The sequence below is a fragment of the Schizosaccharomyces osmophilus genome, chromosome 1, assembly GCF_027921745.1.
Source record: "Schizosaccharomyces osmophilus chromosome 1, complete sequence".
Taxonomy (NCBI): domain Eukaryota; kingdom Fungi; phylum Ascomycota; class Schizosaccharomycetes; order Schizosaccharomycetales; family Schizosaccharomycetaceae; genus Schizosaccharomyces; species Schizosaccharomyces osmophilus.
Window position 1 is genome coordinate 4,246,717 of NC_079238.1, and position 26,827 is coordinate 4,273,543.

Consider the following 26,827-nt stretch of genomic DNA (forward strand, 5'->3'; position numbering starts at 1 on the left):
ATCGTCGCCTATGGTTTTTCTCATGTTTTCGTGCATTATCATAACGAAAATTCTCCATTGTAATTTTAATTTCTACTTTAGAGTCTCCGTTTTCCGAATCGTTTCGAAGTTCTTTCTTTCTAATAGCGAAAGGTTGCATCAGGAAAGTAAGCATCTTTTCTAGTGTTCCCTATCTAACTTTTAGGCTAAGTTCCTTTATTCCTCAATATTTATTTCCAGTCTTGACGATTGATGCGCGAGTCTATTTACGTGTGCCAACCAGGAAGTGCATTGTTCATTGGAATGAACTTGATCATAAACGTTGTGAATTGTTCTTATGAGGTTCCGGTTTCTTTACTAAATTACGTATCTTTTCTCTAGGATTTTGAGGAGATCTAGTATATAGATATTCTACGTTCTCGCTGTTATGGACAAACACTTTAGGCATCGTAGCGAACGCATTCTTGAATTCCTCGAGGAAATCTTCTCTCAATTGTTTTCCTGAGATATATTGATAAGGTTCGTCTTGATAAAACTTATCCAGATAAAATGAAGTGTTTTCTCCCTACGCTTTTATGGTCGTCGTAACAATGTTGATATTTTCTTCCGAAAGATAATCTTCATCAGTTCTCGTTTGAGCTGCAGGTGTTTTCCGTGTTTTTTCATTTTGCCCAGTCTTTGGTTCACCCAATTCACGGTGGATAGTTGAATAATGTCCGTTTCTAAAAGAATAAGAGTTTGATAAAGAGTGCCCTGGTGAACTAATTGAGAATGTTATTAAACATATATATGAGCTCTTCCAACAAGTATCATCCTAACTGAAGACTTTGCCTGGGAATAGCTGGTGCTTATATAGTAGTTATAAATTGGATACTAAAAGAACAGTATAACTAAAAATAAGAACTTTAACTTCTGTTATTACCATGAAAAGTCCAAAATTGAGTTGTACAAGGATATACTGGTTAGTGTCATAATCCATATACAATATTACTAACGTCTTGATACACTTATCGGATTGTTGTAAAATAATACAGAAGAATACCTTTTTTACAATAAACAACGAAAGTTTTAACAAAGAAATCTACTTATCTACTTTTGAAGAAACAATTTTACCTACTTTGGAAGATAAATATATCTCCAGTTGGAAGTAGGAATCTTCAGACTGGAAGATTCGACTGATCTGGCTTACCAAATTAAATTATCATTTAGCTACTCAAGTCACTTCTAGAAGACATCAAGTAGAGTCCATTCCATACAATAAAACTAATTCAGCCCATAAACTCATACACTCAGCCATATGATAATACAGCGTAAAGCCCCAGCTGTAACAATTATCCTTTTAAACTGAATAGAGTAGTAGTATTATAATGTCTCTGACAGTAAACAAACTATGGAAGATGTGAACTTTTGAGTTTAAATGACAAGTGACCGCCTTTGACTATTGAAACCTAGAGGCTTTCATTAGCTTGTTTATTATATTTTTGAAGTTATAATTTTGTTTTTTAGTGAGGTAACAAATTATTAAAACGACTAAAATCTACTAATTCTACGAATTTGGTTGCTTTTTACACTTAATATGTATAATCATGAACTGGCTTTGATAATTCGTAGCCTTTTCGGTAATGACAAGTACTAAACAGTTTATCATGAAATGCATTCTTGCCTGCTTAAAGAAATCATTTCGTATGCAACTAAAGTTTGTATTTAGAAATGGTTGAAATCAATGGTTTCAAAGATGCCGCTCGCTTTGTCGGCTTGTAGTTACCAACTAAATGTCATAGTAAACAAAATTGTATTCTTGACTAATGCTGCTTGTAAGCTAGCGGGCAATACATTGACATACACATATTATGTACCACCAGAGTTTTTATGAAGTTTGCGACCCCATCAAGAGCTTTTTTTGTTCTTTACAAACAACTTATCATAATTTACTAGTAGCAGGTCAGTAATCTGATATATATTATATCCATCGCATCTTACCTAACAGAAATACTAACAAGAGTACATTCCAAACACCCAAAATTGTCCAAGAAACTGCCTTTTTTGGTGCTGTTTCTGTAAAATAACATAATATCAAACCAAGGATTAAGCTTATAGTAGAACCAAAAAACAAACTGTCAATCATTACTTCCCACCAAGGCATATGATTCTTAGCGATTTCTCTACCAGATTCTAAATCAACGTTGTAGGGCAAATCTAGTTGATTAGTAATGAATAGCTTACTAGATGATTTCTTGGGTTTGGAAAATAATGAGAAAGTTGTGTGCTTTTTTTTTTTGAACATTTATCTTCCTTTCCCTATTCAACATGTCTTACCTGAGTATGGAGGCGGCAAGCTATTTGGATGGCTTTGAGTATCTGGCCTTTCATGATACAACGCCTTGGGGAAGTCAACAGGACTATAAACAGGAGCATTATTTTCTGGGGTTTCATTATTGAGTGTCTTGACGGAGACATCAGAACTCGAAACAGGAGCTATAGCGTCTGTCATCTTAAAGTCCAAAAGATAGAAAATTCCAACTTCTAGTGCTGAGGAATTGAAAAGAACTACCAAGGAAAGAACGTCGTAATTGCTTCAACTTTTCGAGAATTGGCCTGGAAAAGAATTGGCCCTATAGTCAATGACACAGACGAAATTTCCTAAAAAGTATTCGATAGAATTAAAAGCAAAACCCTCACATTTTTCTTATAAAGCAGCAGTATGTAGTATTTGTCAATGCCATGTCATGTCCGTCACAAATGTGTTTTGCTAGCATTACGACTTCTGTACCAAACCGTTGTATAAGAATATTGTTGTCGGTGTCAGAGGATTCTCTTATACTATAAATAATTGATAATGATTATACTAACAAGTATAATATCGTATTAATTGACTTAAACACAAACATACTAAAATCTTTCTGGAAGATCCAGAGTTTGCAAGCTGCTAATTTTTAGCTAGACTGCCCTTGTAATTGTCTATTTAGAGTCACTATATAAGCAACAGCTGGTCCAAACAAAATATCCAATTAGGAAGATTTTTGCTGGAAGAGCTAATACCGTTGCTGATAACATATTCATTAGTCTCACCAGGCAGTTTCTGTACACCCATTCATCCGTATATGTAGTAAATAATTTAAAACTACTTATTCTAACGTCAAAAGCATTTACCATTGTATTCCACTTGCTTTGTCATATTATACTAAGTATTTTCCCGTGACATCGAGTTTACCATATAATAAAATCCTTTGCTGGCTTGCTATTTTTCACATACAAATGCACTTCTTGTTTTGAAAGACAGGGTTCTGATACTTACGGTTGGATCGCTCTTTTTTCGACGTTTCAGATGTGCTCAAAACCTTAAATAAATTATCGAGGTAAGCTATGAATCAGATCTTCAGTAATCTCCTTTTGAATCCTTTCAGATTCTGTCGTAAGGCTCGACTCAAGAGTCAGCTTTGTAGCTGCCAACTTGCGTATGTTTTCCTATAATGGTCAGTATCAACGTATCATACAAACATTCACTTACCTCAATGCTATTTTCCGTAACTAGGCGATAAACAGAAACAGGTCGTGTTTGCCCAACTCGATGGGCACGGTCTTCTGCCTGTAAATCATCAAAAGGATTGAAAGAACAATCATACATGACGACAACGTTTGCACAAGTCAGATTGATTCCAAAACCCCCTGACTTTGTCGAAAGCAAAAACACTTTATACTCTGGGTTCTCGTAAAACTCATCGAGTAAACTTTGTCTCGTATCTACCGGAGTAGAGCCATCAAGTCTCAAAAACTTGATTCCAATGGTTTTCAGGACGAGCTCAAGTATATCTAATACTTGAGTGAATTGACTAAAAATCAAAATTCGATCCTCACTTTTAGATTCATGCAACAGTGAAACTAACTTGTTTACTTTTCCCGACTTCATCCAAGGTTCTCCTTGCAGTTGAAACTGATGCAGAGACTTGAATTGCATACAGAGATGGTGAAGTTCAAAATCCGACATGACTTCCATATCTTCATATATATAACTTTCATTGGCGTCTAAATATTGATCCTCTCGTAAAATCCTTTTTGACATCGTCCTCAAGGTTTCTAAAGAGTATATAGAACGGAACAACAGCTGGTGATTGACAACTTTTCGAAGTTGCATTATAATGTTTTCACGATTACTGGAAGAATCGTTTCTCATCTTAATTAATTTTACGTAGATATCCTTTTGACTAGGTTCCATATGACAATACTCTACGAGTTGTTTTTTCTCGGGAAGGTCAGACAAAACATCGGCCTTTTTGCGGCGAAGGATGAAGGGATTCATGATTGATTTTGCTCTAGAAATTCTTTGTTGAGAAAGATAAGCTCTTTCAAAATTTCCATCCGTAGAGGGCTTAATTTTGTAAATTATATCCAGTCCTTGCATATTACTATCAAACATCTTGGGTAACATAAAGGCAAGTAAAGACTGCAGGTGTAAATGTTAGTAACCACTAAGAAGTAGAGAATGAAGCACATACAATTAGCTCTTTCAAGTTATTCTGTAACGGCGTTCCAGTAATTAAAAGGCGAAATTTGGCTGTAATATTCATCAAATGTTTATATCTTTCTGACATCCGATTTTTTAAGTAGTGACCTTCATCAAAAACACAAATCTATACGTTAGTATACATCTTAAGTAGGAACAGGATTCGTACATTAAACCTTTGTCTCCGTAAGAAAGCTCTGTCATCTCTAGAACCCGAAGCCATATGATAGTTTGTTACCAAAACATCATATTCGTTGTCTGTCAAATAATATCTTTTCTCTATCCTCTCAGCTTGGCTTCCTGAGTATTCTTCTACTCGCAAAGATGGGCAAAATTTAGCAAACTCACGAAGCCAGTTCTCAAGGGTAGAGGCAGGAACCACGATTAAATGGGGACCTCTAATGTTGTTTTCCTTCACTGAAGCCAAAAATGCAATTACCTGACAGGTTTTACCAAGTCCCATTTCGTCTGCCAAAATACCCGACAAATCAGCATGATACATTAAACGTAACCAATTAACACCCATTATTTGGTAATTTTTCAGTGTTACTCCAGGTGCCAACAATCCGGGCTGCTCTTCCATGTAATCCATTGGTATGCATTCTTCGTGATTTTTATCTTGTTGAATGTTATGCCAGTTTTTTAATGTGTTTGCTATGAGGCGTCCGTAATTTTCACAGCGATTAATTAAGGAATCAACAGCGTCAAACCCTTGTAAAACTTCATACGTAGAATTCACAACCTTTTTGCCCACTTTAAAAGAGTCCGATTTTGATCGCTTTTGTTTGTCAGTAACTTTTTTCTTATGAACGACTTCGGCCTTATTTAAGCTTGGATATGGCCTCTTCGTAATGAAATATTCTACAATATCATGCGGGCAACTAGATACATCTATCAACTCCTGTAGGGAACAACTGTTTAAAAAATCAAGCACTCGCTTATCATAGTCAGATTCTTCATCGCTCACGTTTTGAACTTGATGTTTATCAAATTCTTCCACTGAGGCATCTTCGAAAGCTGGATTAGGTGTATTTTCCTTTTCGTACTCGGTATTCTTTAATGGAAACGTACTAGTTCTGTCTTCTTCATCTTCATCTTCCTCTTCCTCTTCCTCTTCCTCAGAAAGCTGAATAACACGCGAAGTCTTTTTTCGAGATTTAGTAGGTTCAACAGGTTCCCCATTTTGCAAGTCTCTTTTTCTTGGAATATGAGTTTTTGGTAACGCAGCTTTCTCTGGTTTATTGTTTTTTTCTTTCCGAGAATTTTTATTACCAACACGCCCACCTGGTTCTTTTAGTAGTCTCTGAAACGTAAGTTTATGAAGTACCATGTTTTCTTTCCAATTAAACTTTTTTAATTTATCGACTATATCATTTTCGTCCAGCTCAGGAAATCGACGTTTTACAAAATTTATTTTTGATTCCATCGTTTCAGTGTTCATAGCATCATTCATTTCAGAATTATCCCTGTTATTTGATTTTGTCTTAGCCTCAATTCTTGAAACAATTGACTCGTCGTTCTTTTCTTGAAGGATTCTGTTTATCTTTTTTTGACTGTTGGTATCTTCAGGTGCCACCGATTCCAAAGTTAAAGGGTTCAGCCTGTCTCGAAAATCTTTTCTTGAAGCCAAATGTAAACCACTTTGATCAATTTCACGCCCAGTGTTCCGTACGGGAGACTCTTCTATTGGGGAACTGTTTATGAAAATTTGATGATTCTCGCGTACTGGCGTACCAGGAGGAGATGGGCTTGGTACAGTAACTAAGTCTTTACTTTCTTTGTCCAACATTTACGCTCCTAGCATACTTGGAAAGTTAATAGTAAGAAACGAAGAAGTCGAAAGCTTTTGTTTACAAAACGATTTGGCCGCTGGAAGTTGGGTTCGTAGACTAAACATAGCGACAAAAACTCGACCATTAAATGAAATAGGGAGATACAAGAAGTGAAGACTAAACATTGTTTGAAAAATAGATATTCAAGTAAATACTCAGTTGGAAAGAAATTTAAGGTCGTGTTTTACACTTGCAAACGGGAATGAAATTGATATTCGAGTCTCTTTAAATTACACATTCAATATTCACTATTAAACATAATTTTATTGAAAAATAGATAGATCCATAAATCCAAAATCTAGTAACCCAAAACCACAAAAATCCCAGAAAGTTCTAATTAGTTCTTTGATTTCTTTTTAGAAGACTTCTCCTTCGAGGGTTGCTTCGGTTTATTTGCTTCATCAGCTTCTGTTTTTCTCTTTTGACCCTTCACACTAACCACAGTAGATCCTTTACCCTTAGTTTTATTGATTTGTTGTTCAGCCTTCTTCCAATCTTCTTCATTACCGCCAATAGCATACTTTTCCAAATCCATAGCATCTATCAAGGCCTTTTGCTTTTCACGAAGGGATAACATAGCTTCGTCACCACCTTCTTGTAATTCTTCTTCTAATGATTGCTGAACAGGAGTAAATTCGGGAACTCTGTGACTTGGTTTTTCAGCCTTCTCGTTGACTTCCAAATCTTGTTCGATATTCTTGCTCTCTATTTCATCTATGCAAGTGGTTATTTTCTTCAATAACTTAACCAACATAGCCAACAATTGGTTTGATGGTAAGTTAAACTCTCGTTCAAGGTCATCAACTGTCTTAAATTGTAAACCAAGGGCAAGTAAGACAGATTGCTGAACAGGAGAAAGCTTAACATTCTCAGGGAATTTAGCGCTAAAATAAAGACCAGCTACTTTAGGAAGCAAATCCATAACAACATGGTAGTCAAGCAAATTGTTAGCATAAGCCTCTAATCGCTTTAAATCAAATGATTCAAACATTTGATGAATCTCTTCATCAGTCAGTTTGGGGACTTCTGAATGGAAATGTTTGGTACCATTGTTACAGGCGTCCAAAATGCTCAATGAAGTAATAGCAGTAAAGTGTCTGAATTGATAGCCAAGTAAAGTCAAAAATCTCTTATAAAAGTTCTGCGCAAAAGCACCTAACCACTCAGTATCACGTTCAGCCAAAGGTCGAAGCATAACACATGTATGTTCACCAGTCAAATCGTTGGCAGTTTGTCTGAGATATAATGGGCAATAACCCTCTCTCTTCCAGAACTTCTGTAAAGTTGGTGTCAAACCATACGAAACACCCATATAGTGAAGATACTCTGGCTGAAGTTCTGATAATTTCAGTAATAAGGGTGGCATTGTTCTAGCATCACGTACATTAAGCTTCTCAGTCTGTAACGCATTTTCTTGAAGCTCTTCATCAGAAACTCTCTTCATGCTATCAAGAGGGGAGCGAAAGTCTTCGGAAATGCTAACGAATTTACCCTCAAAGTAATCATGCAATAACTCTAACGCTCTGGTACCATATCCCATTTTTGTATGCTCGGGAGAAACAGCTATACGAACGATACGAGCACCGCCCAAAGAGGCAAAATTTTCATCTTGGTATTGTTGAGATATAAGCCAAGGAATTAAGTCACCACCTGCTCTTTGTCCTCTACTCAATCCGTTTAGGATGGAATCCCTAGAAATAGAACCTTCCAAAGCTAATTGAATAACACAAATAGGATCAGGTAATTTGGGATTCTTTGGGTCTACAGGAGGCAACAATACAAATAACTGATGAGCAGGAGCATCGGACATTAATTGTAAATCATTTGGAGAATTTTTGTAATGACTTGCAACGTAGAGAGCCATCATGCGTTGCAGGAATGCTTCTGAAACCGGATGGTAGGAGAACAGCGTGTCTCTGCTAACACGGAATAGTGAGCACTCGGATGGATGAGGAAATCCTTGAGCTGCGGACTTTGAAATATAATTAGTAGCATCCAAGCAAAGTAACTTATTAAGCCATCCCTCGATAGGGTCTCCAGCTGCATATCTGATAGGTTCATCCAAGCTTATTTCTTTCAAAGTTCTTCCGCTGATTGAAGAATTACCGGCAGGACTATTTGCATTTGCTGAAACCATACGAGACTGTTCTCTAAGTTGTTGTAAAAGCTTCAAAGAGAGAGAGCGACCAGTGCCTTCGTACCCGTTGATGGTGGAAGCCATGAACACCAAATAAGGACCAATCAACTTACGTACCAAAGGTAAGGGAATAGCAGCTGCTTCATCAATTACCACTAATTCAGCTTGTCCTAAAACATTGGCATCTTCAGGGCGAATATACTGAATTGTCTGGCGATGATCGCGGAAAATATTAACACGCACAATGGCATTGTTAAAAGCTGGATTCGTTGACTGAACAATATCATAATCTGTATGCTCATCATAATTTAATGCATCGAATCCCTTGAAAATAAATTCAAAAAGAGTCTTCAAGTTTTCGGGACTGGGAGAAGTGATAAAGATATTAGAATAACCGTAAGCAACGGCAGCTGCAATTGCTAAACCCAAAGCAGCAGATTTACCACGACCACGGCTAGCAGTTAGCGAAACGGTACCTCTCAAACTTTTCTCTACAATAGATTCCACAAAACTTAAGACAGCATGGGATTGGTCAAGGGTACGGGTAATTCCAACAAGACCACTCGCTAAGTTGTCTTCCCCTAAAGATTCCTGCAGTTCTTTGATTTTGTTTTCTGTCGATCTATCTTCATCGACAACGGGAGGCAAAGGCTTCACATTCTTACCACCGGAAATGGGAAGTACGTTGAGTTCATCATCAATGACAAGACAGTTTTCGCAATTACCTAAAGACAAAATAAATCTTTCATTAAATCTAGCAGTCACGTCACTGTGAGCTTCAGTTCTATAACGGGAGTGAATATCCATTGACATGGTATAAAGTTGCTTCAACGATTTAATTTTGTGAAGCAAGAGAACGACAACACCACCTCCTTCAATGGTTTCGATTGTACGAGCAAGGATATTAGGAGTCAATGCCTCAAAATCTTGCAAAACCAACATTCCGTAAGTAGTACCCAAAATTTTTTCAGATTCCTTGTAGTAGCAGTAACGAATATTGGTGATACTGCAGAACAACTCAAAAGGATCCTCAGAGTTAGGGTCACGGATTCCTCTCTTTACTTCTTTCTTGATTTTAGTCTCTCGTTTTTTACGATGGCTTTTAAATGTTAGATTAAACAACAGAGAGGAAGTCATATAGTGCATACCTGGTAAAACCCAACAAATCTTTTTTGTACATCCATAAAACATTAGGACGAGCGGCAACCTTTGACTGGGATAGTAACCAATGAAGATTTACAACCTGGTCTCGAGCTTTGTCGCCGACAACAACGAAAAAACTTCGTTGTTTTTCCTACAATTGTCAGCTACGTCTTTAGTTCAATCGCATACCTGACAGCCATTCTTTATGAGCGCTGGAATACGAGAATCAAGAGCTTTTTTTGGCATTTTTGGTAATGATTGTTTCTGGCTGCTGCCAAGTTCTATTTGCCTTTCTGAAGGTATATTTTAGTAACATCGTTAAGGTTCGTTAACTGTAATAGTGAAAAGGCCTTAGATTAGCAATAATAAACAAATCGGAAGAAAGAATCAATTTATTTTCATTTGTAATGGAAAGAACAGTTAATGAGTAAACAGTCATAGAACAAGAACTATTGTATCATAAAGCTCGTAGTGAGTATCTCTAAAATTAAATCATTAAACGTTAACAGGAGCCGTAATGTAGACATATTAAAGGAAAGGGTTCGAATTAAAAGTTGGTATGCTTTTCCTGCGAAGAAACATATGCTTCTAAAAATTTAATATTCGTCAAAACAAACTTCAAAGCCCGCGTCCAATTTTCGTCTTGATTGAAAGCAAGTCTGATACACTTACTTCCAATACGATCATTTTCTATAGGATAAGGTAAGATGGCCGACGGCGTATTGGCTGCACAAAAGTCTCCAAGCTGGTGCAAATAGTCCAAAAAGGCCACCATTCCTTGGTCAAACCGACGGTTCATAAAAATTTTCAGTTCACCAGTAGAAAATAGATCTATTCTCACAGGCTTCGTATTCCCAGTGCTAAGATCCTGATCATAACGAAGAATATACGATTGACTACCAAAGGGCTTGAGTTGGTATAAAGGGGAATGGAAGTCTAGTCTTTCAGCAAGAACATCCAAAAGTAAAACCGTCATCCCCCATGCAGCATTTATTTCACTCCAGCTTACCTAATCGGAGTTGTTAGTTCAAGTTGACAAACAAAAGATAGCTCACCTTTTGACTAGGTAACCTGCCCAGCCGCAAGCCATTGATCGTAGCAATGGATCCCTCACCATTTGGTTCGGAATAATGCGATATATAAAAAATATCACTAAAGACATTCATTTTCTGGAGCTTTTCGAACTTTTTTGAATTATGTTCAAATTCTAATTGTGCACAATCGCGTTGCTTTTCTAAGGCACTTTCTTTCATCAAAAGTTGATTTAATGTTTTTTTATATTCATTTTCCTCGACGTTCGTCTTTTCACATTCAATTATCATATCGCGGAAGTGACTTTGTAATTCTTGTTCCTGAGCGGACAAATCGACTATTGCTTTTTCTTTTTCCTTAATCTTTTCAGAAATCTAGTTCTTTGTTAGTAACAAGTTGTCGATTACAATGCATACTTCTTGAACATCGGCTTCGAATTGGGAGATATCTTCTTCTTCAAAATCTTGATTAGCCAGCATATTACTGTAATATGAATACAAGTTTTTTTCAGCTTTTGTAGAGTTTAGTGTTTTCGTCATTTCTTCTGCCAGCAATTCAGCGCATTCTTCACACAATGGATGATTCACTTTTGTTTTTGCAGACAATAAATCAAAGATTCGATAGTAGTTCTCTATTTTCCAACTAAACAAGTCGTTTACCTCCGTAGAAGGATTCCGTTCGTCTTCATTCTCGTTGTATCCATCATGTGACGCTGGTAAAACCACAAACGAGTCAAGAGTTGGTGTTTTCAATTCTGTTTGAGGTGATTGAGGAAAATCGGATTCCCCTTCTTTAAGCGCTTTTTTGTATAACTGTAGTCGCTCCACAGGATAGTCCTCTACTGAAGAAGCAGTTTCATCATCACTTTCGCACTCCTCATTCGTCTCTGTTAATGATGGCGTCCACAAACTCACGCTTTTTGGAAACAATTTCTGTTTCACCAACTCATCATCGTAGTTTTCTTTAAGTTTGAGTAGCGAATGGCATTTTTGGCATACAAAATGCATGTTGTGCAGTTGAAAAGGTACTTTGCTTTCATACCAGTGGTACATGTGTGCATCTGAGTACTACAATGCGAAAACAAAGTAAGTGATGAAAACATCCTAAATAGTTGAAAATACAATCAAATAAAGATACAAATGATTGGAGCCCAAACACGTTCCATAAGAAATTCTAACCAAGCGTATCGCTGGTTTCGTAAACATTTGATTTATCGCGCTGATTTCGGTTTTATAGGAAAGTAGCAAACCTTTCATTATATTCTTTACTCTTTTAGTAAACCAAAAGAGATGTCCTACTACATTCACAATTCCACATATCCTTTTTCTTCCCATCTCTTCCCTCATATAATACATACCAGCAATATATACTATATCACTTTAGTACGATCATCGTATTGGGGTTATAGCTCAGTGGTAGAGTGAGGGATTGCAATTCCCCAGGTCACTGGTTCAAATCCGGTTGGCCCCTTCATTTTTTTGTACCATCCTCTTGCCCTTTAGGAAAGATGAACATGTTGGAATAACCAAAAATAAAGAAAATATCTCATCTTCAGTTTTTATTTGTGATTGTCAAGCGCACACGCCAATGTCAGTTGTGTAAACAATGGACCCTATAAAAGCTAGAGACTCAACAACTCTTGACTATCATTTCGTGTCTGAAATTCTGCTTGGATTCAAAACTGACGTCCCCAAATAAAGAAATGACAGCCAATAGAGCGACAAACGCTGAATAGTTAATTAACTTTCAATGTTGCAAAAAAAAAAAAAAAAAATCCGTCCAAGAAACCGCAATATTGTGCTCTTTTCAAAGGTCATATATAGAATGTATATCATAATTCTTGTAAATCCGTTGTGGTCCAACGGCTAGGATTCGTCGCTTTCACCGACGCGGCCGGGGTTCGACTCCCCGCAACGGAAATATTTTTTTGAAAACCTATTACTTTTATGCTTCAAAACGAACAAGGATGAAATTTATGGAGAGGTCATTGACCAAACTTTTGGATTCCTCCATCATCGAATTTTTCTTTTAGACTGTTTCTATTACTTTGTGTTGCCTGCTCTACGAAGCTGACTGTTGAAATGATTGACATAACATGCTTTGTTATTTGGAACATAGGTCATTTCCTTACCTGGAGAAAAAGATCCCTTCGTGCAGCTTTGGGAAATTCAAAAATTTTTTTGTTATCTAACGTGGTGATGCCTTTGGCGATGATTTCAAGCGCATGAAGTTTTGACAAAAATAAAGCGATTCTTTCTTCCAAGGTTAATTCTTAAAAGTGGACTTACCCTGTCTCGTTGCAGGTGATTTCCTGGTTTAACAGTTACAAGCATAACTTTCTAATTGTATTTTATGGCATATTCAAATCGTAGACTATATCTGCTTTTTATGAACGCGGGACAGTGTTCTCGTCGGAGTTATGATCCCCTTTATAAGTTTCATCTCCCTGGTTTCCAGTGTTTTTTTGAATAAAACGAAAGTGCTGTGACATAAGCTTGTAAAGCATGCTGTCGATTCACTCTGAAATCGAAAGGGAGTCCGTCTGGCGTTCAAATTCATTTCCTCAAATGTTACTTCTCCTTTGAAAGATAGATCGGAATTCCTTTTCTCAGAAAGTGTCACAAATCCTTTGGAATTGCCTTCCTCATTAAGAATGCCTACCGCAACTCTCTTCTATAATACTAGTCAGATGTTTACTATTCCGTATTTGCTTTTAAAGTCAATTACACGCGTTTTAAAATTAATATGCTATGCAATTTCCTTTGAAAAGTGTTTTCTGTTTTACTCTTGTTTTTCATAAGCTTTGCAAATCTTATTCCTTCGTTTATCTTTTAATACTCGAAACCCTCTATTCGTCTTAAAAATCGACTTATGGATACGATGGATACACGGGTGGTTACATGTGAGCAGCTGCTAGAAATATACGTGAATAGAGTGCCATCCATCTCATCTGACATATGAATATACACGACAAAATATATTTCTTCCTGGTACCCCATGAACCTTTAGAAGGCAGACCCAGGAGATCTCTCAGTGGATACTAAACCAATGCAAGAAGAAAACTTTTATAAGGTTCTGAATGAAACTCCTTTCAATATATTCAACTAGATTTATTTCTACTCGAAAGAACGAAATATTACGATCTTTATTTTTTTGGTATTCGTCAATGGTTTGTTACAACATTATGCATTTTCTGCCACGGGAAGACTGATTGGCATTTACTAAAGAGTTTTATTATTTCTTTCTTTTCTTCTTATTCTTCCTTCAAGCTTTCCCCTCCAAAAAAAAGACATCTGCCTTAAAACGATATACTTCAAGATAAACCGATATCGTCCTAGAATAAAGGTTAGAACGAATTGCTCACAGTGGTATCGTCTCGCTTCTTTAAGTTAAAAAGTACTTGACTTTTCTGTGTTCTCTCGTAATCAATATCTTATAATCATTTTCTCTTCTATTTGAGGTTTCATTTTTGCTATATTTCCCTTTCTTTAAAACAGATTGCCATCCATGTCTTCTTCGCGTGCAATAACCAAGTTTCTCACAAGGTATAAAGGAAAACTTCATACACCGGATTTTCGTGCCTATTGTTACAATAAAGAAAAACCCGTGTCATTCCTCCATGATATACCTTTGTCTTCAAAAGAAGGGACCTTGAATATGGTACGCGCTTCGGTCAGCTTGAGTATATGAAGAGAATTGCTAATCCATGAGTATATAGGTTGTGGAAATTCCTCGCTGGACGCAAGCAAAATGTGAAATCTCAAATTCTATTCCTTTCAACCCAATAGTTCATGATATGAAGAATGATAGAATTCGGTACGTTCAAAACTGTTTTCCATATCACGGTTACATATGGAATTATGGTGCATTTCCTCAGACATTTGAGGATCCAAATAAGTTGGATGCACACACCAATTTTAAAGGGGATGGTGATCCAATTGACGTGTGTGAAATTGGAGGAGCCATTGGATACCTCGGACAAATCAAACAGGTCAAAGTTCTGGGTGCCTTAGCGCTTTTGGATCAAAACGAAACAGACTGGAAAATTCTGACCATCGACGTTAATGATCCCTTGGCAAATATACTTAATGGTAAGTTTTCTCTTAAAGCACCGTGATTGACCTAGCTTAGACATCGACGATGTTAAAGAGTTCATGCCTCGTTTGTTAACCTGCACCCGTGATTGGTTTACAGTATATAAAATTCCTGATGGAAAATCAAGGAATACATTTTGTCTTTCAGGAGAGTTTCTTCCAAAAAGTATTGCTACGGAAATCATTAGCGAATGTCATACAAGCTGGAAAACGGGCTCCCAAAGAGCTGACCATATTCATTCATTCCTCGCAAATTCAGAAAAAGCTACCAGAATTACCCAGGATGTAGGAAAAATGGAGGAAAGCCCGTTGCCAAAGACTTCCGCTTTTCCCTCTCTCGGGTATTATTATCAACTACCTGAATAGGCCTTTTTGAACAGAATTACCTAATTTCTTCCCTTGCTATACGACAGAATTCGATTTCTTTTTTTTTCGTTTTCTCTTGTTTTGCATATCCTCGGATCTTTTATGATTACATTTCTTTTTTTTTTGTTTTTTTGTTTTTTGGAGCACTATTATCATAGTTAATTGATTTCTTCGGTTGTGTAAGGTGATTTAATCCATCTACACAACGTTGCTCGTAAACAAAGGCATCCTGCTGTCACGAAAAGACAGGACCGGATTTACGAAAGGAGCAATTTCTTCAGCTTGGATGTTTCCGGGTTCATTAGTCAAGTCCTCTGTGTTGAAAAAATCAGCCGAGTGATTTCTACGCTTATTATGCTTTCTGCTATAGTCTTCATTGCAGAGAGGGCACGATGCTTTCGATGTAGTCATCCACGTATCTATACATTGAGCGTGGAAAATGTGCCTGCAAGGAAGGAGACGTAAATATTCATTATAGTCATAATTTGCGTAACAGATTGTGCAAAAGTCTTCCTCGTCTTCTTCTTGGTTTGAACCATCTTCTTTAAAGCAACTTTCTTTTGCTTGGTCAAAAGTATTTTTCTCATTGGAAGGTTTTGAATCAATGGAGTCATTCTCCGAACATTTAGTTACGGTTGAATTCATTGACATTCCTAAAAGAAAAGGATCTTTGTCGAATGTAGGTGGAATTTTATCAATCGGAAGATTATCGCATTGCACATTTTGTTTATTCTGTTCTGTTCTTCTTTGGTAAAGCCATTCTCTGTAAGTTATTACTGGAGACAAATAGCCCAATTCGTTTTGGGACAATGTGGGAGGCTGCTGCCTATGGCGGGGAATATTGTACCCTAACATATGGTGAAGCCTTTCCGTTGGGAACGAAGTAGGAGGTCTTGAATTGTTCATTCTGTTGGTCTGCATCAGAGGAAGTACGTCGTCGTCTTCTTCCTCAAAGTCGAGAAAATGAAAGCATGTCAAGCAGTAGCGACAAAGGTATATTAATATTAGGTTGAAGAAAATAACTGAAAATATAATTGCGACTGCAAATGGCAAGACATCATTGCTTCCCTCTGGAGGAGTGTCTTCATTTACTGTCATGGAGTTATGCCTCTCCATTGCAAGCTTTCGTGTCTACTGCAAAAACGACAGAGTAATCTATTGCAATAAATTTGAAGAAAATCACAGATTCAAATTTACTTACGCATGTATGATAAAGTGCTCAGTGGAATTGATGCCCATTCAACCCTTTCTACCAGGACTTGTAAACAAACAAGCGACCACAAAATACACCTCGAAGGAAGGAACATTGTGAATCCAGGAAAGAACAAAAACATAAACACTAATTGAAAGTTTTAATGAGTAAAAAAAGAAAAAAAATAAAATAAAATACAGGCTATCTTTTTAGGCTGCTCAAAAATTATCAACTTTTTATTAAATCCTATATTGCAATATAGGTAATTATTTTCTATAAACCAAAAGAAAGTAAATAATTAAATAGTCAAAAACTTAGATGTTTCCAAATCTCTCTTAAACCAAAACAAACGTTGGTTTATATATTGCAAACAGACTATGTATGTCCGACGTTTCCCAAAACCAGAAATAAATAGAGTAATCTTTGAGTTAGGCAGCCACCTTCAATCTTTTATTTGGTGTAGTATCTTCATCCACCAGTTTAACGGAAGAACGATAAGTATTTCTTCTTGTTTCAGCATGCAATATAATAGATCGACAGAATCCACTAATAGCATACCTAGCTTGATCTTGTTTCAGATCCCAAAAGGTCGCTAGGTTTATAACGTCAAAGGCGGCACGGCATTCTAATGGACTTCTGCTTTCGCTGGATATTAATATACCGCGTCCTCTGGTAGCGCGAACCAAACTAGAAGCGTTTGTAACCAAATTTCTTCTACTAGAAGTTTCCCGCAAGCCCGAAGCATAAGAAATCTCAATTCCGATTCCTCGAGAAACCGCGAGTCCCATAATAGTATGCTTCAAATAAAAGGGTAATCTCTGAGAAAAATCAAAGGACAATATGTCAAACTCAAGATCACTAGCAGTTTGCTGCAGCAATCTTTCTCCCACTGGTCTTAAACCCAGAATGTCAAACTCTTTTGTTGCATTATGCTATAACAGTCAGCTACGGGAAGAAGAAAATTACATACCAAAATTTTGTTCTGAGGTGTCGATTCGATGGTTAAAGTGATTCGTGAATAAATCTTAATTTTCTGTTCTGGATACAAAGTGGCAGGGATGGGGTTTTTCTTTTTGAGCTGTTAGTATGCAGCCATACTGGAAGTGAACACGTACAATAACGTTTTGTAATTTTCCATCAAACTGATAATTCAATGCAACAGCCGCATAACCCACTGTTTTAGTTAGCGTGAGTAGTTTTTGGTTAGCTCATACATTTTTCGAGCATCTTAACAGTATTCACTATTGTCGAATCTTTTATACCTAACGAAGGCCATACTACATTTAAGTCTGCAAACATTTTAGCTTGCCAATTGGTAATGAAGGACACTTAGCGGTCCAAGTTTTAGGTGTGGGTGTGGATGGAAAACCCCATTTATGCATTAGACTTCTACTGCCTAAAGTGAAGAGAGTTCAGCAATATTATATACCAACAAAGGTGAACATTTACGTTTCCTGAGATAGTAATTTAATTTATTAGAAGACCCAATTTTAGAGCATGATTCTGAACGTTTATCGAAAATTGATCAGTCTCTCACTCTAGTTTTATACAAGAACAGCTTCTTATAATGATCAATTCCTGTTGTAATGGTAAATATTTTCTTTTAATATTATCTAATTTCATTAAGAGCGAATTGAAAAATTATACTAGCTACTCGCGACAATGCAAGTGCAAGGTAGAGAACTTCCAAAACTAATTTTATAATACAACTAGGCAATCAAAAGACTATAAACAGTTAAAAATGTTCATTTCTTAAAGCAGTAGATAATAGCATGAATGTTGACATGTGAAAGTCCGATGCTGTTCCAAAAAAGCATAACAATGACTTCGTTTTCATTTGTATTAAAACTTCAGACATCACCCGAGGAAGAATCTTCTAAAGCTTTAACTTGATTTTCAAAGTTGGTCCTTTCGGCTTATTATTATTACTAGTATTATTAACAATGGGACTTGGATCGGGTATCTGAGGTGGTGTTTTTTCTTTGTTTTTCCCAATTTGTTTTAATGGCGCCTTTTTTATGACAATTTTACCCTGTAAAAAAAAGGTTAGTTCGGACACGTTTTTAATTCTAAAGACACTCACTTTTCCAAGATGGATGGCACGCAAGCGTGGTATAAGACTGGGAATCTTCAGTGTAACGATTACTGAAGATTTAGCTTTGTACAACACTCGACATATCATCAATAAATTTCGTTTGGTCATTAAATCTATTTTAGGGTCACTAAAAGAGATTGTTAGTTCTCATCACGCTTAAAAAAATCCTTATAACGTACTTAATAGCTTTCCACATTTCGTCAGATAATACTCTGTTTTGCCCAACATCGTTTCGCAGTGCCTCAATGGCTCCAGATATACTCGCTCGAGATGTAATATCTATGCGTTTTTCAATAGCCTTCGTAATATCTTCTTCAACGATTAAATCGTCTGATGCAAAGTCTGTTTTGGCCCCACCTCGTGCTAAGCAACCAAATCCTTTCTGGATAGAATACATTAATGAGCGACGTACAGCAGGTGAAAGATCATTCACAAGTATGTAAAACATGTATTTGATTAGAGCATCATTTTTCAAAGCTCCGGATTGGAGCATCAAATCATATGCGACTGAGCGAACAGAGTTGTAATTGCTTTCCTGAGTATATGGAAATAGCTCCCTCGGGCCATAATTTAAATGAAAGGTTCTTCCCAAGCGAATTTTAGCTTCCAGGGCTTTAATCGTGATGATATTTTTATATGAGGGCATGCAAGCGTCAATGCGCATGTGTCGATCAATCTCGCTTATCGCCTGGTGAACAAACTCCATGTGCTCAGGATCGCTGAATGCATATTGAACCGTTTCACCTCTTGGAATAAGAGCATCAACTAGAGATTCAATCAATAGACAAATATAATGAGAGTCAGAGAACTCATTATTAGCATTGTCGTTAAAGCAAAGTAAATCTAATAAAAGCTTCTTCACGGACGACGGGGTGACACCTTTACGATCACGAACATTCGCAAAAGCCTTAACCATAGCACATTTTACATAATATTCAGAAATATTGGTGAAATCGTTGCTTTTCGGAATAGTTGAATTTTCAAAACAAAAACTTTCTAAAAACGCCGTGCGCAAATGATAATAACCAATCCAATCCAAGTCAGGTGCGGCACAATTAGCTAAAGCCTGAGCGGCTTCTTGACGTACTCCATAGTAATAACGGGTATCCAATAGAGTTCTAAGCAAGACCGTGGATACCTGGCGAGAAATCGTAAAGCTATTTCCCGTGAAATGTCTAATCGTCTCTAATTGCGCAACAACATCACGATCTTGTTGAATTTGGGAAACGAACATATGTTCAGGTTGGCGAACTCGTAGATCACATATCCACTCGAAATCAGCGTCAACACGGATCCATTCGAAAGCTTCAGTAGCCATGGTGTCTTCGTCCTCCTTCGTATAGTCATAAAGCTTCCATTTTTCAATATCTTCATCACTTTGAAGGACGTCACCCAAGCTTCTAATTACATAGTCAGAATCATCACCACCATGATCGCCGTTATCTTTGCGAACATTTTTCGTGGAACGATTACGACTAATCCTCTTGTACTTCGTATTATACTGTATATCAAGCTTTGTGAACGAGTCTTTCAGTTCGACAACATGTTCATAAGGGGTACCGTCGGCTTCATGAATACGGATAGTCATCGGTCCACTGAACACTGGAAGGCCAGAAGCAACCGGCTTATCGTTCAAATGTCTTATAGCGTCGGAAACAAAATTTTCTTCTGATGCAGGTATAGACGGATTTTCTTTAGTTTGAACTTGATCAATACCCATTTCGATGATCATCTTTTTTCTATTAAACCTTTGGACAACGCGAAATATAGGATATCCATAACCAAAAATCCACTGCTGAGCAAATATATCTAAACGCATATGACTAGCTTTCTCACACGTTTTGAGAAAATGAGAAGTACTTAGGCATCCGTTTAACATATGACCACTCATAACTTGAAGCAGCAGCTTAGGTATCACTCTTGACATTCCTAAAGAACCACCAGTCTTTGTTAGACGGCGCTCAAGTATGTGGATTACAAGCGGAGCTTTCAATGCTATGAAATCTAAAGTGTTAGGATCAATTGGAAGAGTTAAATTAGGATGAGCTATAGGAGGACGACCAATGTCCAACTCTAGTAGCTTTAAAACATCCATTTTTAGCCGAAAACGATGATCATTATTTCCCATCATCTTTTTCAAAAATAGACCCGTTATGAAATAGGATAAACCAAATATAAGCCATAAATCATCCCAAGCTTTAGGAATTAAATATACTCCTATCCACTGGCTAGCCAGCGCCCAGGTAAGTGTCTTTGTAGACTCATAAATATCATCTAAATTGTTTTTAGGAAATAAAAGAGAATTACTAGCAATGACAAGGGATGGAGTAGAAATGATAGGATAATTCGTTTCATCGACAAAGCAAAGTTTGAACGCATTAAATGGGTAAGAGCCATACTCTCTCACGAAAAAGTCCATAGCTTTGTACATAAATACACAGCTGTTTTCAACTTCTTCAGCATATTTGGGAAGGTAATATCCAGCAATTTCGATAGCACTTGAACCCATTGCATCATCATCTTCTGGTTCCCGAAAATCTGTTAAGTTTATATGTTTGAATGGGCCAGCTGAAAAAGCAATATAGTTTGGAGCAACTGGCGTAGAAACAGTAAAATATACAGTCTTTTTATGAGTAGCTTTTGGATGCGTAACCTGATCTACTAGATCACCACAGCAAATAACCTCCATATCATGATCTTCAGAAAAATCTGTTTCTGTAACAGAAGTATGTTGGTTGTGGTCAAAACCACCTTGCATATCATCATCCTCAGAAGCCTTTTGTGACAAAGATTCACTTGCAAATCCATTCAGTTGGTTACTAGAAGGCTTAGAGAGAGCTCCAAGAGTTTTAGGGATAGTAATTTCAAACTCCCAGGTGGAACGCTCCCATATACCATCGACGCAAGGAAGCCAGGATGATGTGCTATAAGGGGTTATAGAATTGTTGGTGTAAGTGTGAGGATAACGATGATCGATGGGATCAACGCCAACGAATGTTATGCCCGACGTAGGCTGGTGAACAGAGAATTCGACCGACACCAATACAGGTGCAGGTTCCTCTCCCTTTGATTTTGGTAAGAAGATTGATAAGCCTCCTAAATCATTCACAGTTGATTCAAGTTGAGAATTCAGCTGATGGTGATGGCTTACGTTACTACTTGGTTCCTGTATACGCAGCCGCCGTAAAGCATCATCGTAAACAAACTTGGCTGGTTCATTATTTATATAGCATGCGTGAATATCTGTTCCGTAATTAGCATTAAGGATTGGCAGGAATCAAAGGAATGAGAGTCTGTATCCAGACTCGTCCCTTCATTGTACACCTCGATACTTACCAGCTTGATAGCAGTCTAAAACGATTTTTTCTAACTCAGGATCAATGGGCATTATATTTATATCCGTTCTCCCATTTATCGTTTGCGAACCAAAGTCAATGTCAATTGCAACTTTCTGATGACTTGTACAAACATTAGCATAATCCTACATAAAATATACATATATTATGAGCCCCCGCGCGGGAACATCCACCGATTGTGACATCTTACGCTCTATAAATCTAACATATGGTGACTTTTCCAAGCATTCAGTACATCTTGTGGATGGCAGCTTTCTGGTTCCTGACAACAAGTGCGGATAGTGATGTGCAGTGAGTTGTATTGCACTGTGGGCTACTTGCAGTGAAAGAATTGGAGAGTTTGAGAAGGAAAAGTAAATAAATGGCCTTTGCCAAGCTTGTCAATCAAAGCATTCGAAATTCGTATATTTAATTACTTATTGACGAAGAATTAACGTTTAACACGTTAAACACGAGGTTATGTAAAAAATTTAATTCCAAAATGAAATTCAAAAAGAAAACTACTATACACAATCTTGTACATCCTAATCCGTAAAGCAAATCATTCGTTAAATGCGACATGGCTGGAAGAAGCAAAAATCTAGCTGGGACAATATTAAATATACCCACGCAATGGCTTCAAATACATGATTCAAAGAGGCAAGTGACCAGGTCTTTGCCATCTCAGCACTTTCTAGTTCACTTATTCCCATCTCGAAGCAACTCCAACACCACACTAATTGAGGTACCTACGAAATATAACATAAACAGTAGCGCACCTAATTTGCGATCCATCTTGTAATTGTTGAATGGAACATAAGACAAGAGTAAAACTAGACAAGCTAGCAAGAAATACGCAGTGATTGAAAGAGATCTGGGAATTTCGATCCGACTCGCAGCTCCATGGTTCGAAATACTGTTATACAAACAAGCAAAGCCAAGACCTATTAGAATATTTAAAATCGGTCCTCCAAAAACTCCGCCAATGGCCATTTCTGGAAATCCGGAACGAGAAACCATTATATCAGCAATAAAATCACTAAGGCTATTTCCAGCTGCAAAAACAGTCAACCCTAGGGCAGACTCATTCAATTTTAGTACAAAACCCAATGTCTTCAAAATGCCCACGATTTCGTTGGCTATTGCCGAAATCCAAAGAATGCCTAGAATAAAACCAAAAAAGCTAACCCAGGGCAAAAAACGAGGAGACTCCTCGGGTTTAGTGAACTTGTAAAGCATCAAAATGGCCACGAAAGACGCGATGCCACTACATGTTAGGGCATAGTACAGCTGAGTGTTATTAAATGTTAAAACGCAAAATGTTAGAGGAACAAATATGCACTGGAGGACTCGAAGAGGTCTACTCCATTTCATCGTTGTTTGGGTACACCCTTCTGCGGGGTATAGAGGATCCACCGGTTGCTGAGGACATTGGTATACGGGTAAAGTTAGTGTAAACACAAAAACAGAAGGAACAATAATAATATCCAATGCTTGTTCATACCAAGCCTTTTTGTAAAAATTACGTAGAGTCGGGAAAAGCAGTTGAAGGAGGGATGAACGAGCTCCTAATGAGTCTGTTTCGTCCAAATAATTTAACAAACCACTATTTTCCGATAAGAATGACTGGGCACTCAAATTATTGTTATAAATATAATTAGGTCTACACTCGGTACCACTTAAAGGGGTATTCATTCCAGAGGGAGTATATTTGCCTAAAGCTTGATGAGCATGCAAATGGTCCAAAGACAAATCACCATCAGCTATGGCGCCGTGAGTAGAAGGATAATTTTCTAATGCAGAATGCAATTCCAGGGCACCAATGAAAGACGGACGAATTGTAGGACCAGGTGAGGGGGGACATATGGGTTCCACTGAAGCGGTGGGTTTTGAAAAGTAGGAAACATCATCATCACTCGGCAAGGATAATTTTCGAAAGTCGTTATTTTCTATCAGAGAAGGAGAGGGGCTATAACTTGGATTTGATGATTTCTTCGTATGTGCTTTCAAGCGTGAAGCGACGGTCAGCAAATCATCATTGTACGAATTGAACGTGGGACAATGACTGATAACAGGGGAATAGGCAGGTAATGCCAAATGGGGAGCGTCGGTGGTGGTGTAAAATTCTTTGGAATTACTGGAAAAGAACACAAATAAGACGTAGAATAAATAATAGCTTATCATGACAAAGCTCTGCCACAAGCACAAACTGCCATCACGCATCAAAAAGAAAATCAGCAAAATCACGGTGCCGGCGAAAAAGCTTACATCTCTAATGAAATGGTGCTTACATATTTGGAAAGGGCAGATAAGGCAAATGCTACCAGCGACAATCGCGACAATGAAGAAGGCAGATCCCAAAAGTTCACCTAATGCAAGACCACCACTTTGGACGCGGACGGCAGCAAACGTGCTTAACACATCAGGTGAGCCATTTCCAAGAGCCAAAAAGGTAACACCAACAACGGCGTCGGATAACTGTAGGAGTGAGGAAATGGTAACAAGGTTTGTGGTAAAAAAGTCACTGGCGGATACACCAATGCTGGTGAATAATATTCCTAGCCAAATTACTATGATAGTCAAACCAAGTCGAGGAAATCGGTGAAATGAACAGTAGTAGAGCTCTGGATAATTGATGTAGCCACTAGTTTCATCCCAACAAAATTGTTTGGCGAAACGGCATTGTTCTTGAGGTTCAACAAAACGCACATCACTGCAACTCAGGTTTTCCTGGCGTTTACCTGGGGAACTATCAAAACGTTTAAATAAATGTTGAATAGGGGGATCGGGATTATACGAATGTTTGTCATTTTCACTTATGCGATGCATCCATGTGTAAAGGCATATTGCGCTGACAAGACCCCATATAAGCAACGGTTTATACCGTCTTACAGATTGTGAAACACTACTAAAGAGTTTCCGCTTGTATTGCCCCTTGTAGTCATTTTGAATAATCATCACAAGTCAGGGACTTTAGATTCATAAGTGAAAAGGGTGGGAACGACAAATTAAAATACGGTGTGAAATAGCTAGAAAGTTCAAGACCACGTAGGATTTCTGAAGTAATAGGTAAGGCTTGGGCTGTTACGTAGAGTAAACATAAAGATTATACATACTGAGCTCATTGCTTTATAGTAAACAAACATACATTAGTGCACTGCGGTATTCATAATTAGCGTAGAAACCACAAGACGAGAAAGGAGAAGGAATTTTGCTCGGAATAGTTGAGGAAATTTAAAAGTAAATTATCTTATTTGAAAGGGAAAGACCTCGGTTTAGGATTTTGCCAGATCGTAATATACGGATCCATCTAAACCATTGGCGCCTTTAGGGTAAGCACCTTTCAAGGGCTTTACTTTGTTGGAAACATAAGGAAGAAGCTTGAAAATGGTTAGTAAAAGTAGTATCTATTAACATACATACGTCGCAATTGCCGGCCGGGGGGACAAATGTACGGACACGCGTCCATTCAACAGAGAAACCACCTTTGTTTGTAATTTGACCCATTTTCCCGGTTCTTGTACCTCGATAGTATTGGTGACCCATCTTCGTGGTCATTTGAAGGCGTCTAGCACCTGAACAGATCGTTGAAGGCTGCATTTTTTGAGTCCCTTGTGTGGAGGAAAAGGGTAAGTAAGAGAATGCGACCGGCGTGCTGGACTGAGGGAGCAGTGAAGAACATGTACCTTAAGCGAAGGTAACAGGATATAAACAAAAGAGATTTCCAATTGTTTTCTTTCCTGTATTAAGAGACATTTATAGATTATATTATAAGTGAAAAAAAGATATGAAGGAATCAATATGCATACAATGGGAAATAAGTTTGTCGGGTGTTTATCACCCATAAGGTAAAGCTTTACTATGAGAAACGACGCGCATGTCAGAGAGGAAGACCAAAAAATAAAAAAGAATTAATTGAGTGAAAGCTAAAGGTCTTACATCGGATGATTTACTTCCCTGCTTAACAGATCCAAAATAAACCCAGAAACGCTATGCAACCTCGTAACGCAATCTTGTGAAGAAAGAAACTAGTAAGTATGTAATTTTTTTTAAATTTTTAAAAAAAAAAAATTACAAATTTACAAATTAGAAGAATGAATCCTTTTCTCTCTTGTACTGTCATCATCTTCTGCTTTTTTTTTTTTTTTGTGTAAATAAATAATAAACAACGATAAACATTTCCGTTCACAATGCATATATTGCGATTTTTTTTGGTACGGTAGTCTTCGTCTATTGTGGTTAATGCGTTAAACGGAAGCCCAACGAGAGCTTACTCAGAGAACGAAAACAACCATCTTCTCTAGCGACTACAAAAATTTCGTTTTAAAAGCATTGGACATTTCCATTGAGGATGAATCAACCCGAACGTTATGAGCTCATTGAGCTCATGGGATTGCCCAAGTAAGCACTTGAATGGAATCCCTGCCACGAAGTTTACTAACAATGGCAAAGAGTCACTTATAATTTAGACAGTAAATCCCCAAATGCTGCCGTTATAACGATTGAGAAAGAAGATCACTCCTTGGCAAACATGTTGGCACAGTAAGCTCTTTAAACTCTGATTGATTGTGTCGTGTTTAGCAACTAATCACCCATTAGACAATTATTGACAGATGAACGGGTGCTTTTTGCAGGATACAAGGTTCCCCATCCTTTAAATCATAATTTTATCTTGAGAGTACAAACCACCGAAGAATGTACTCCGAAACAGGCAATTGTTGACGCAGCCAAGGCGCTCATCACCCACCTGGAAGAAATTAAAGTGAACTTTATGAGGGAATGGGAACTTAAGATGATTTCTGTAGAAGGAGTGGAAATGGAGTTTTCTTAAAAAAAGTAAATATGCTGATTTTATGCTGTGAACGCGTTCTTCCTACCTATACAAAGCCCATAGAGGGCATGTTGCCAGATCACCACCACAGAAGGCGATTTCTTTAATGTTGCAATTAAATGACAGTTGGCTAAAAGACAGAAAAGAAATTTAAATGTATGGGGAAGTTTTTAATGGTGCATGGCCCGCTCATTCGTATTTTCTCCCTCTTGAATATGTTTACCATATCTTACCACTGAAATAATGATAACTTCCTTCTGGCAATGACTCCTTTCTATGCAATACCCTTT

General features: G+C 37.5%; 11 protein-coding genes and 2 non-coding genes across 13 annotated transcripts; 4 read left to right on the top strand and 9 right to left on the bottom strand.

Annotated features, from left to right (window-relative positions):
* Positions 1-1,866: 1,866 nt before the first annotated feature.
* SOMG_01931 (uncharacterized protein) lies at positions 1,867-2,470 on the bottom strand (the record flags this gene model as incomplete). Its single annotated transcript, XM_056180724.1, has 3 exons — positions 1,867-1,910; positions 1,960-2,175; positions 2,296-2,470. The coding sequence occupies 3 exons, from the start codon at positions 2,468-2,470 to the stop codon at positions 1,867-1,869; spliced, it is 435 nt and encodes a 144-aa protein (XP_056035099.1).
* Positions 2,471-3,327: 857 nt separating this feature from the next.
* Positions 3,328-6,269, bottom strand: fft1 (SMARCAD1 family ATPase Fft1; the record flags this gene model as incomplete). Its single annotated transcript, XM_056180725.1, has 4 exons — positions 3,328-3,444; positions 3,488-4,420; positions 4,473-4,607; positions 4,650-6,269. The coding sequence occupies 4 exons, from the start codon at positions 6,267-6,269 to the stop codon at positions 3,328-3,330; spliced, it is 2,805 nt and encodes a 934-aa protein (XP_056035096.1).
* A 380-nt stretch (positions 6,270-6,649) lies between these two features.
* nat10 (rRNA/tRNA cytidine N-acetyltransferase) lies at positions 6,650-9,838 on the bottom strand (the record flags this gene model as incomplete). Its single annotated transcript, XM_056180726.1, has 3 exons — positions 6,650-9,548; positions 9,598-9,743; positions 9,782-9,838. The coding sequence occupies 3 exons, from the start codon at positions 9,836-9,838 to the stop codon at positions 6,650-6,652; spliced, it is 3,102 nt and encodes a 1,033-aa protein (XP_056035097.1).
* Positions 9,839-10,139: 301 nt separating this feature from the next.
* On the bottom strand, positions 10,140-11,631 carry atg6 (autophagy associated beclin family protein Atg6; the record flags this gene model as incomplete). Its single annotated transcript, XM_056180727.1, has 3 exons — positions 10,140-10,601; positions 10,648-10,998; positions 11,041-11,631. The coding sequence occupies 3 exons, from the start codon at positions 11,629-11,631 to the stop codon at positions 10,140-10,142; spliced, it is 1,404 nt and encodes a 467-aa protein (XP_056035102.1).
* Positions 11,632-12,022: 391 nt separating this feature from the next.
* Positions 12,023-12,094, top strand: SOMG_20081. Its single transcript has one exon. It is a non-coding gene; the product is annotated as a tRNA-Cys (tRNA).
* Positions 12,095-12,471: 377 nt separating this feature from the next.
* SOMG_20082 lies at positions 12,472-12,543 on the top strand. The gene has a single exon. It is a non-coding gene; the product is annotated as a tRNA-Glu (tRNA).
* Positions 12,544-14,131: 1,588 nt separating this feature from the next.
* Positions 14,132-15,084, top strand: SOMG_01935 (mitochondrial inorganic diphosphatase; the record flags this gene model as incomplete). Its single annotated transcript, XM_056180728.1, has 3 exons — positions 14,132-14,284; positions 14,343-14,715; positions 14,756-15,084. The coding sequence occupies 3 exons, from the start codon at positions 14,132-14,134 to the stop codon at positions 15,082-15,084; spliced, it is 855 nt and encodes a 284-aa protein (XP_056035103.1).
* A 198-nt stretch (positions 15,085-15,282) lies between these two features.
* meu34 (ubiquitin-protein ligase E3 Meu34) lies at positions 15,283-16,200 on the bottom strand (the record flags this gene model as incomplete). Its single annotated transcript, XM_056180729.1, has 1 exon — positions 15,283-16,200. The coding sequence occupies one exon, from the start codon at positions 16,198-16,200 to the stop codon at positions 15,283-15,285; it is 918 nt and encodes a 305-aa protein (XP_056035100.1).
* Positions 16,201-16,704: 504 nt separating this feature from the next.
* Positions 16,705-17,575, bottom strand: rpp1 (RNase P and RNase MRP subunit p30, Rpp1; the record flags this gene model as incomplete). Its single annotated transcript, XM_056180730.1, has 4 exons — positions 16,705-17,208; positions 17,247-17,345; positions 17,392-17,450; positions 17,491-17,575. 4 exons carry the CDS (start codon positions 17,573-17,575, stop codon positions 16,705-16,707), a joined length of 747 nt encoding a protein of 248 aa, XP_056035101.1.
* Positions 17,576-18,152: 577 nt separating this feature from the next.
* taf2 (TATA-binding protein associated factor Taf2) lies at positions 18,153-21,912 on the bottom strand (the record flags this gene model as incomplete). The annotated part of the gene is made up of 5 exons (XM_056180731.1): positions 18,153-18,308; positions 18,360-18,498; positions 18,551-21,614; positions 21,708-21,822; positions 21,868-21,912. The coding sequence occupies 5 exons, from the start codon at positions 21,910-21,912 to the stop codon at positions 18,153-18,155; spliced, it is 3,519 nt and encodes a 1,172-aa protein (XP_056035094.1).
* A 493-nt stretch (positions 21,913-22,405) lies between these two features.
* SOMG_01939 (sodium/calcium exchanger) lies at positions 22,406-24,664 on the bottom strand (the record flags this gene model as incomplete). The annotated part of the gene is made up of 1 exon (XM_056180732.1): positions 22,406-24,664. One exon carries the CDS (start codon positions 24,662-24,664, stop codon positions 22,406-22,408), a length of 2,259 nt encoding a protein of 752 aa, XP_056035095.1.
* A 317-nt stretch (positions 24,665-24,981) lies between these two features.
* mrpl27 (mitochondrial ribosomal protein subunit L41) lies at positions 24,982-25,306 on the bottom strand (the record flags this gene model as incomplete). Its single annotated transcript, XM_056180733.1, has 2 exons — positions 24,982-25,086; positions 25,130-25,306. The coding sequence occupies 2 exons, from the start codon at positions 25,304-25,306 to the stop codon at positions 24,982-24,984; spliced, it is 282 nt and encodes a 93-aa protein (XP_056036364.1).
* A 751-nt stretch (positions 25,307-26,057) lies between these two features.
* Positions 26,058-26,537, top strand: rpb11 (RNA polymerase II complex subunit Rpb11; the record flags this gene model as incomplete). The annotated part of the gene is made up of 3 exons (XM_056180734.1): positions 26,058-26,107; positions 26,159-26,248; positions 26,306-26,537. 3 exons carry the CDS (start codon positions 26,058-26,060, stop codon positions 26,535-26,537), a joined length of 372 nt encoding a protein of 123 aa, XP_056036363.1.
* Between the last annotated feature and the right edge of the window lie 290 nt (positions 26,538-26,827).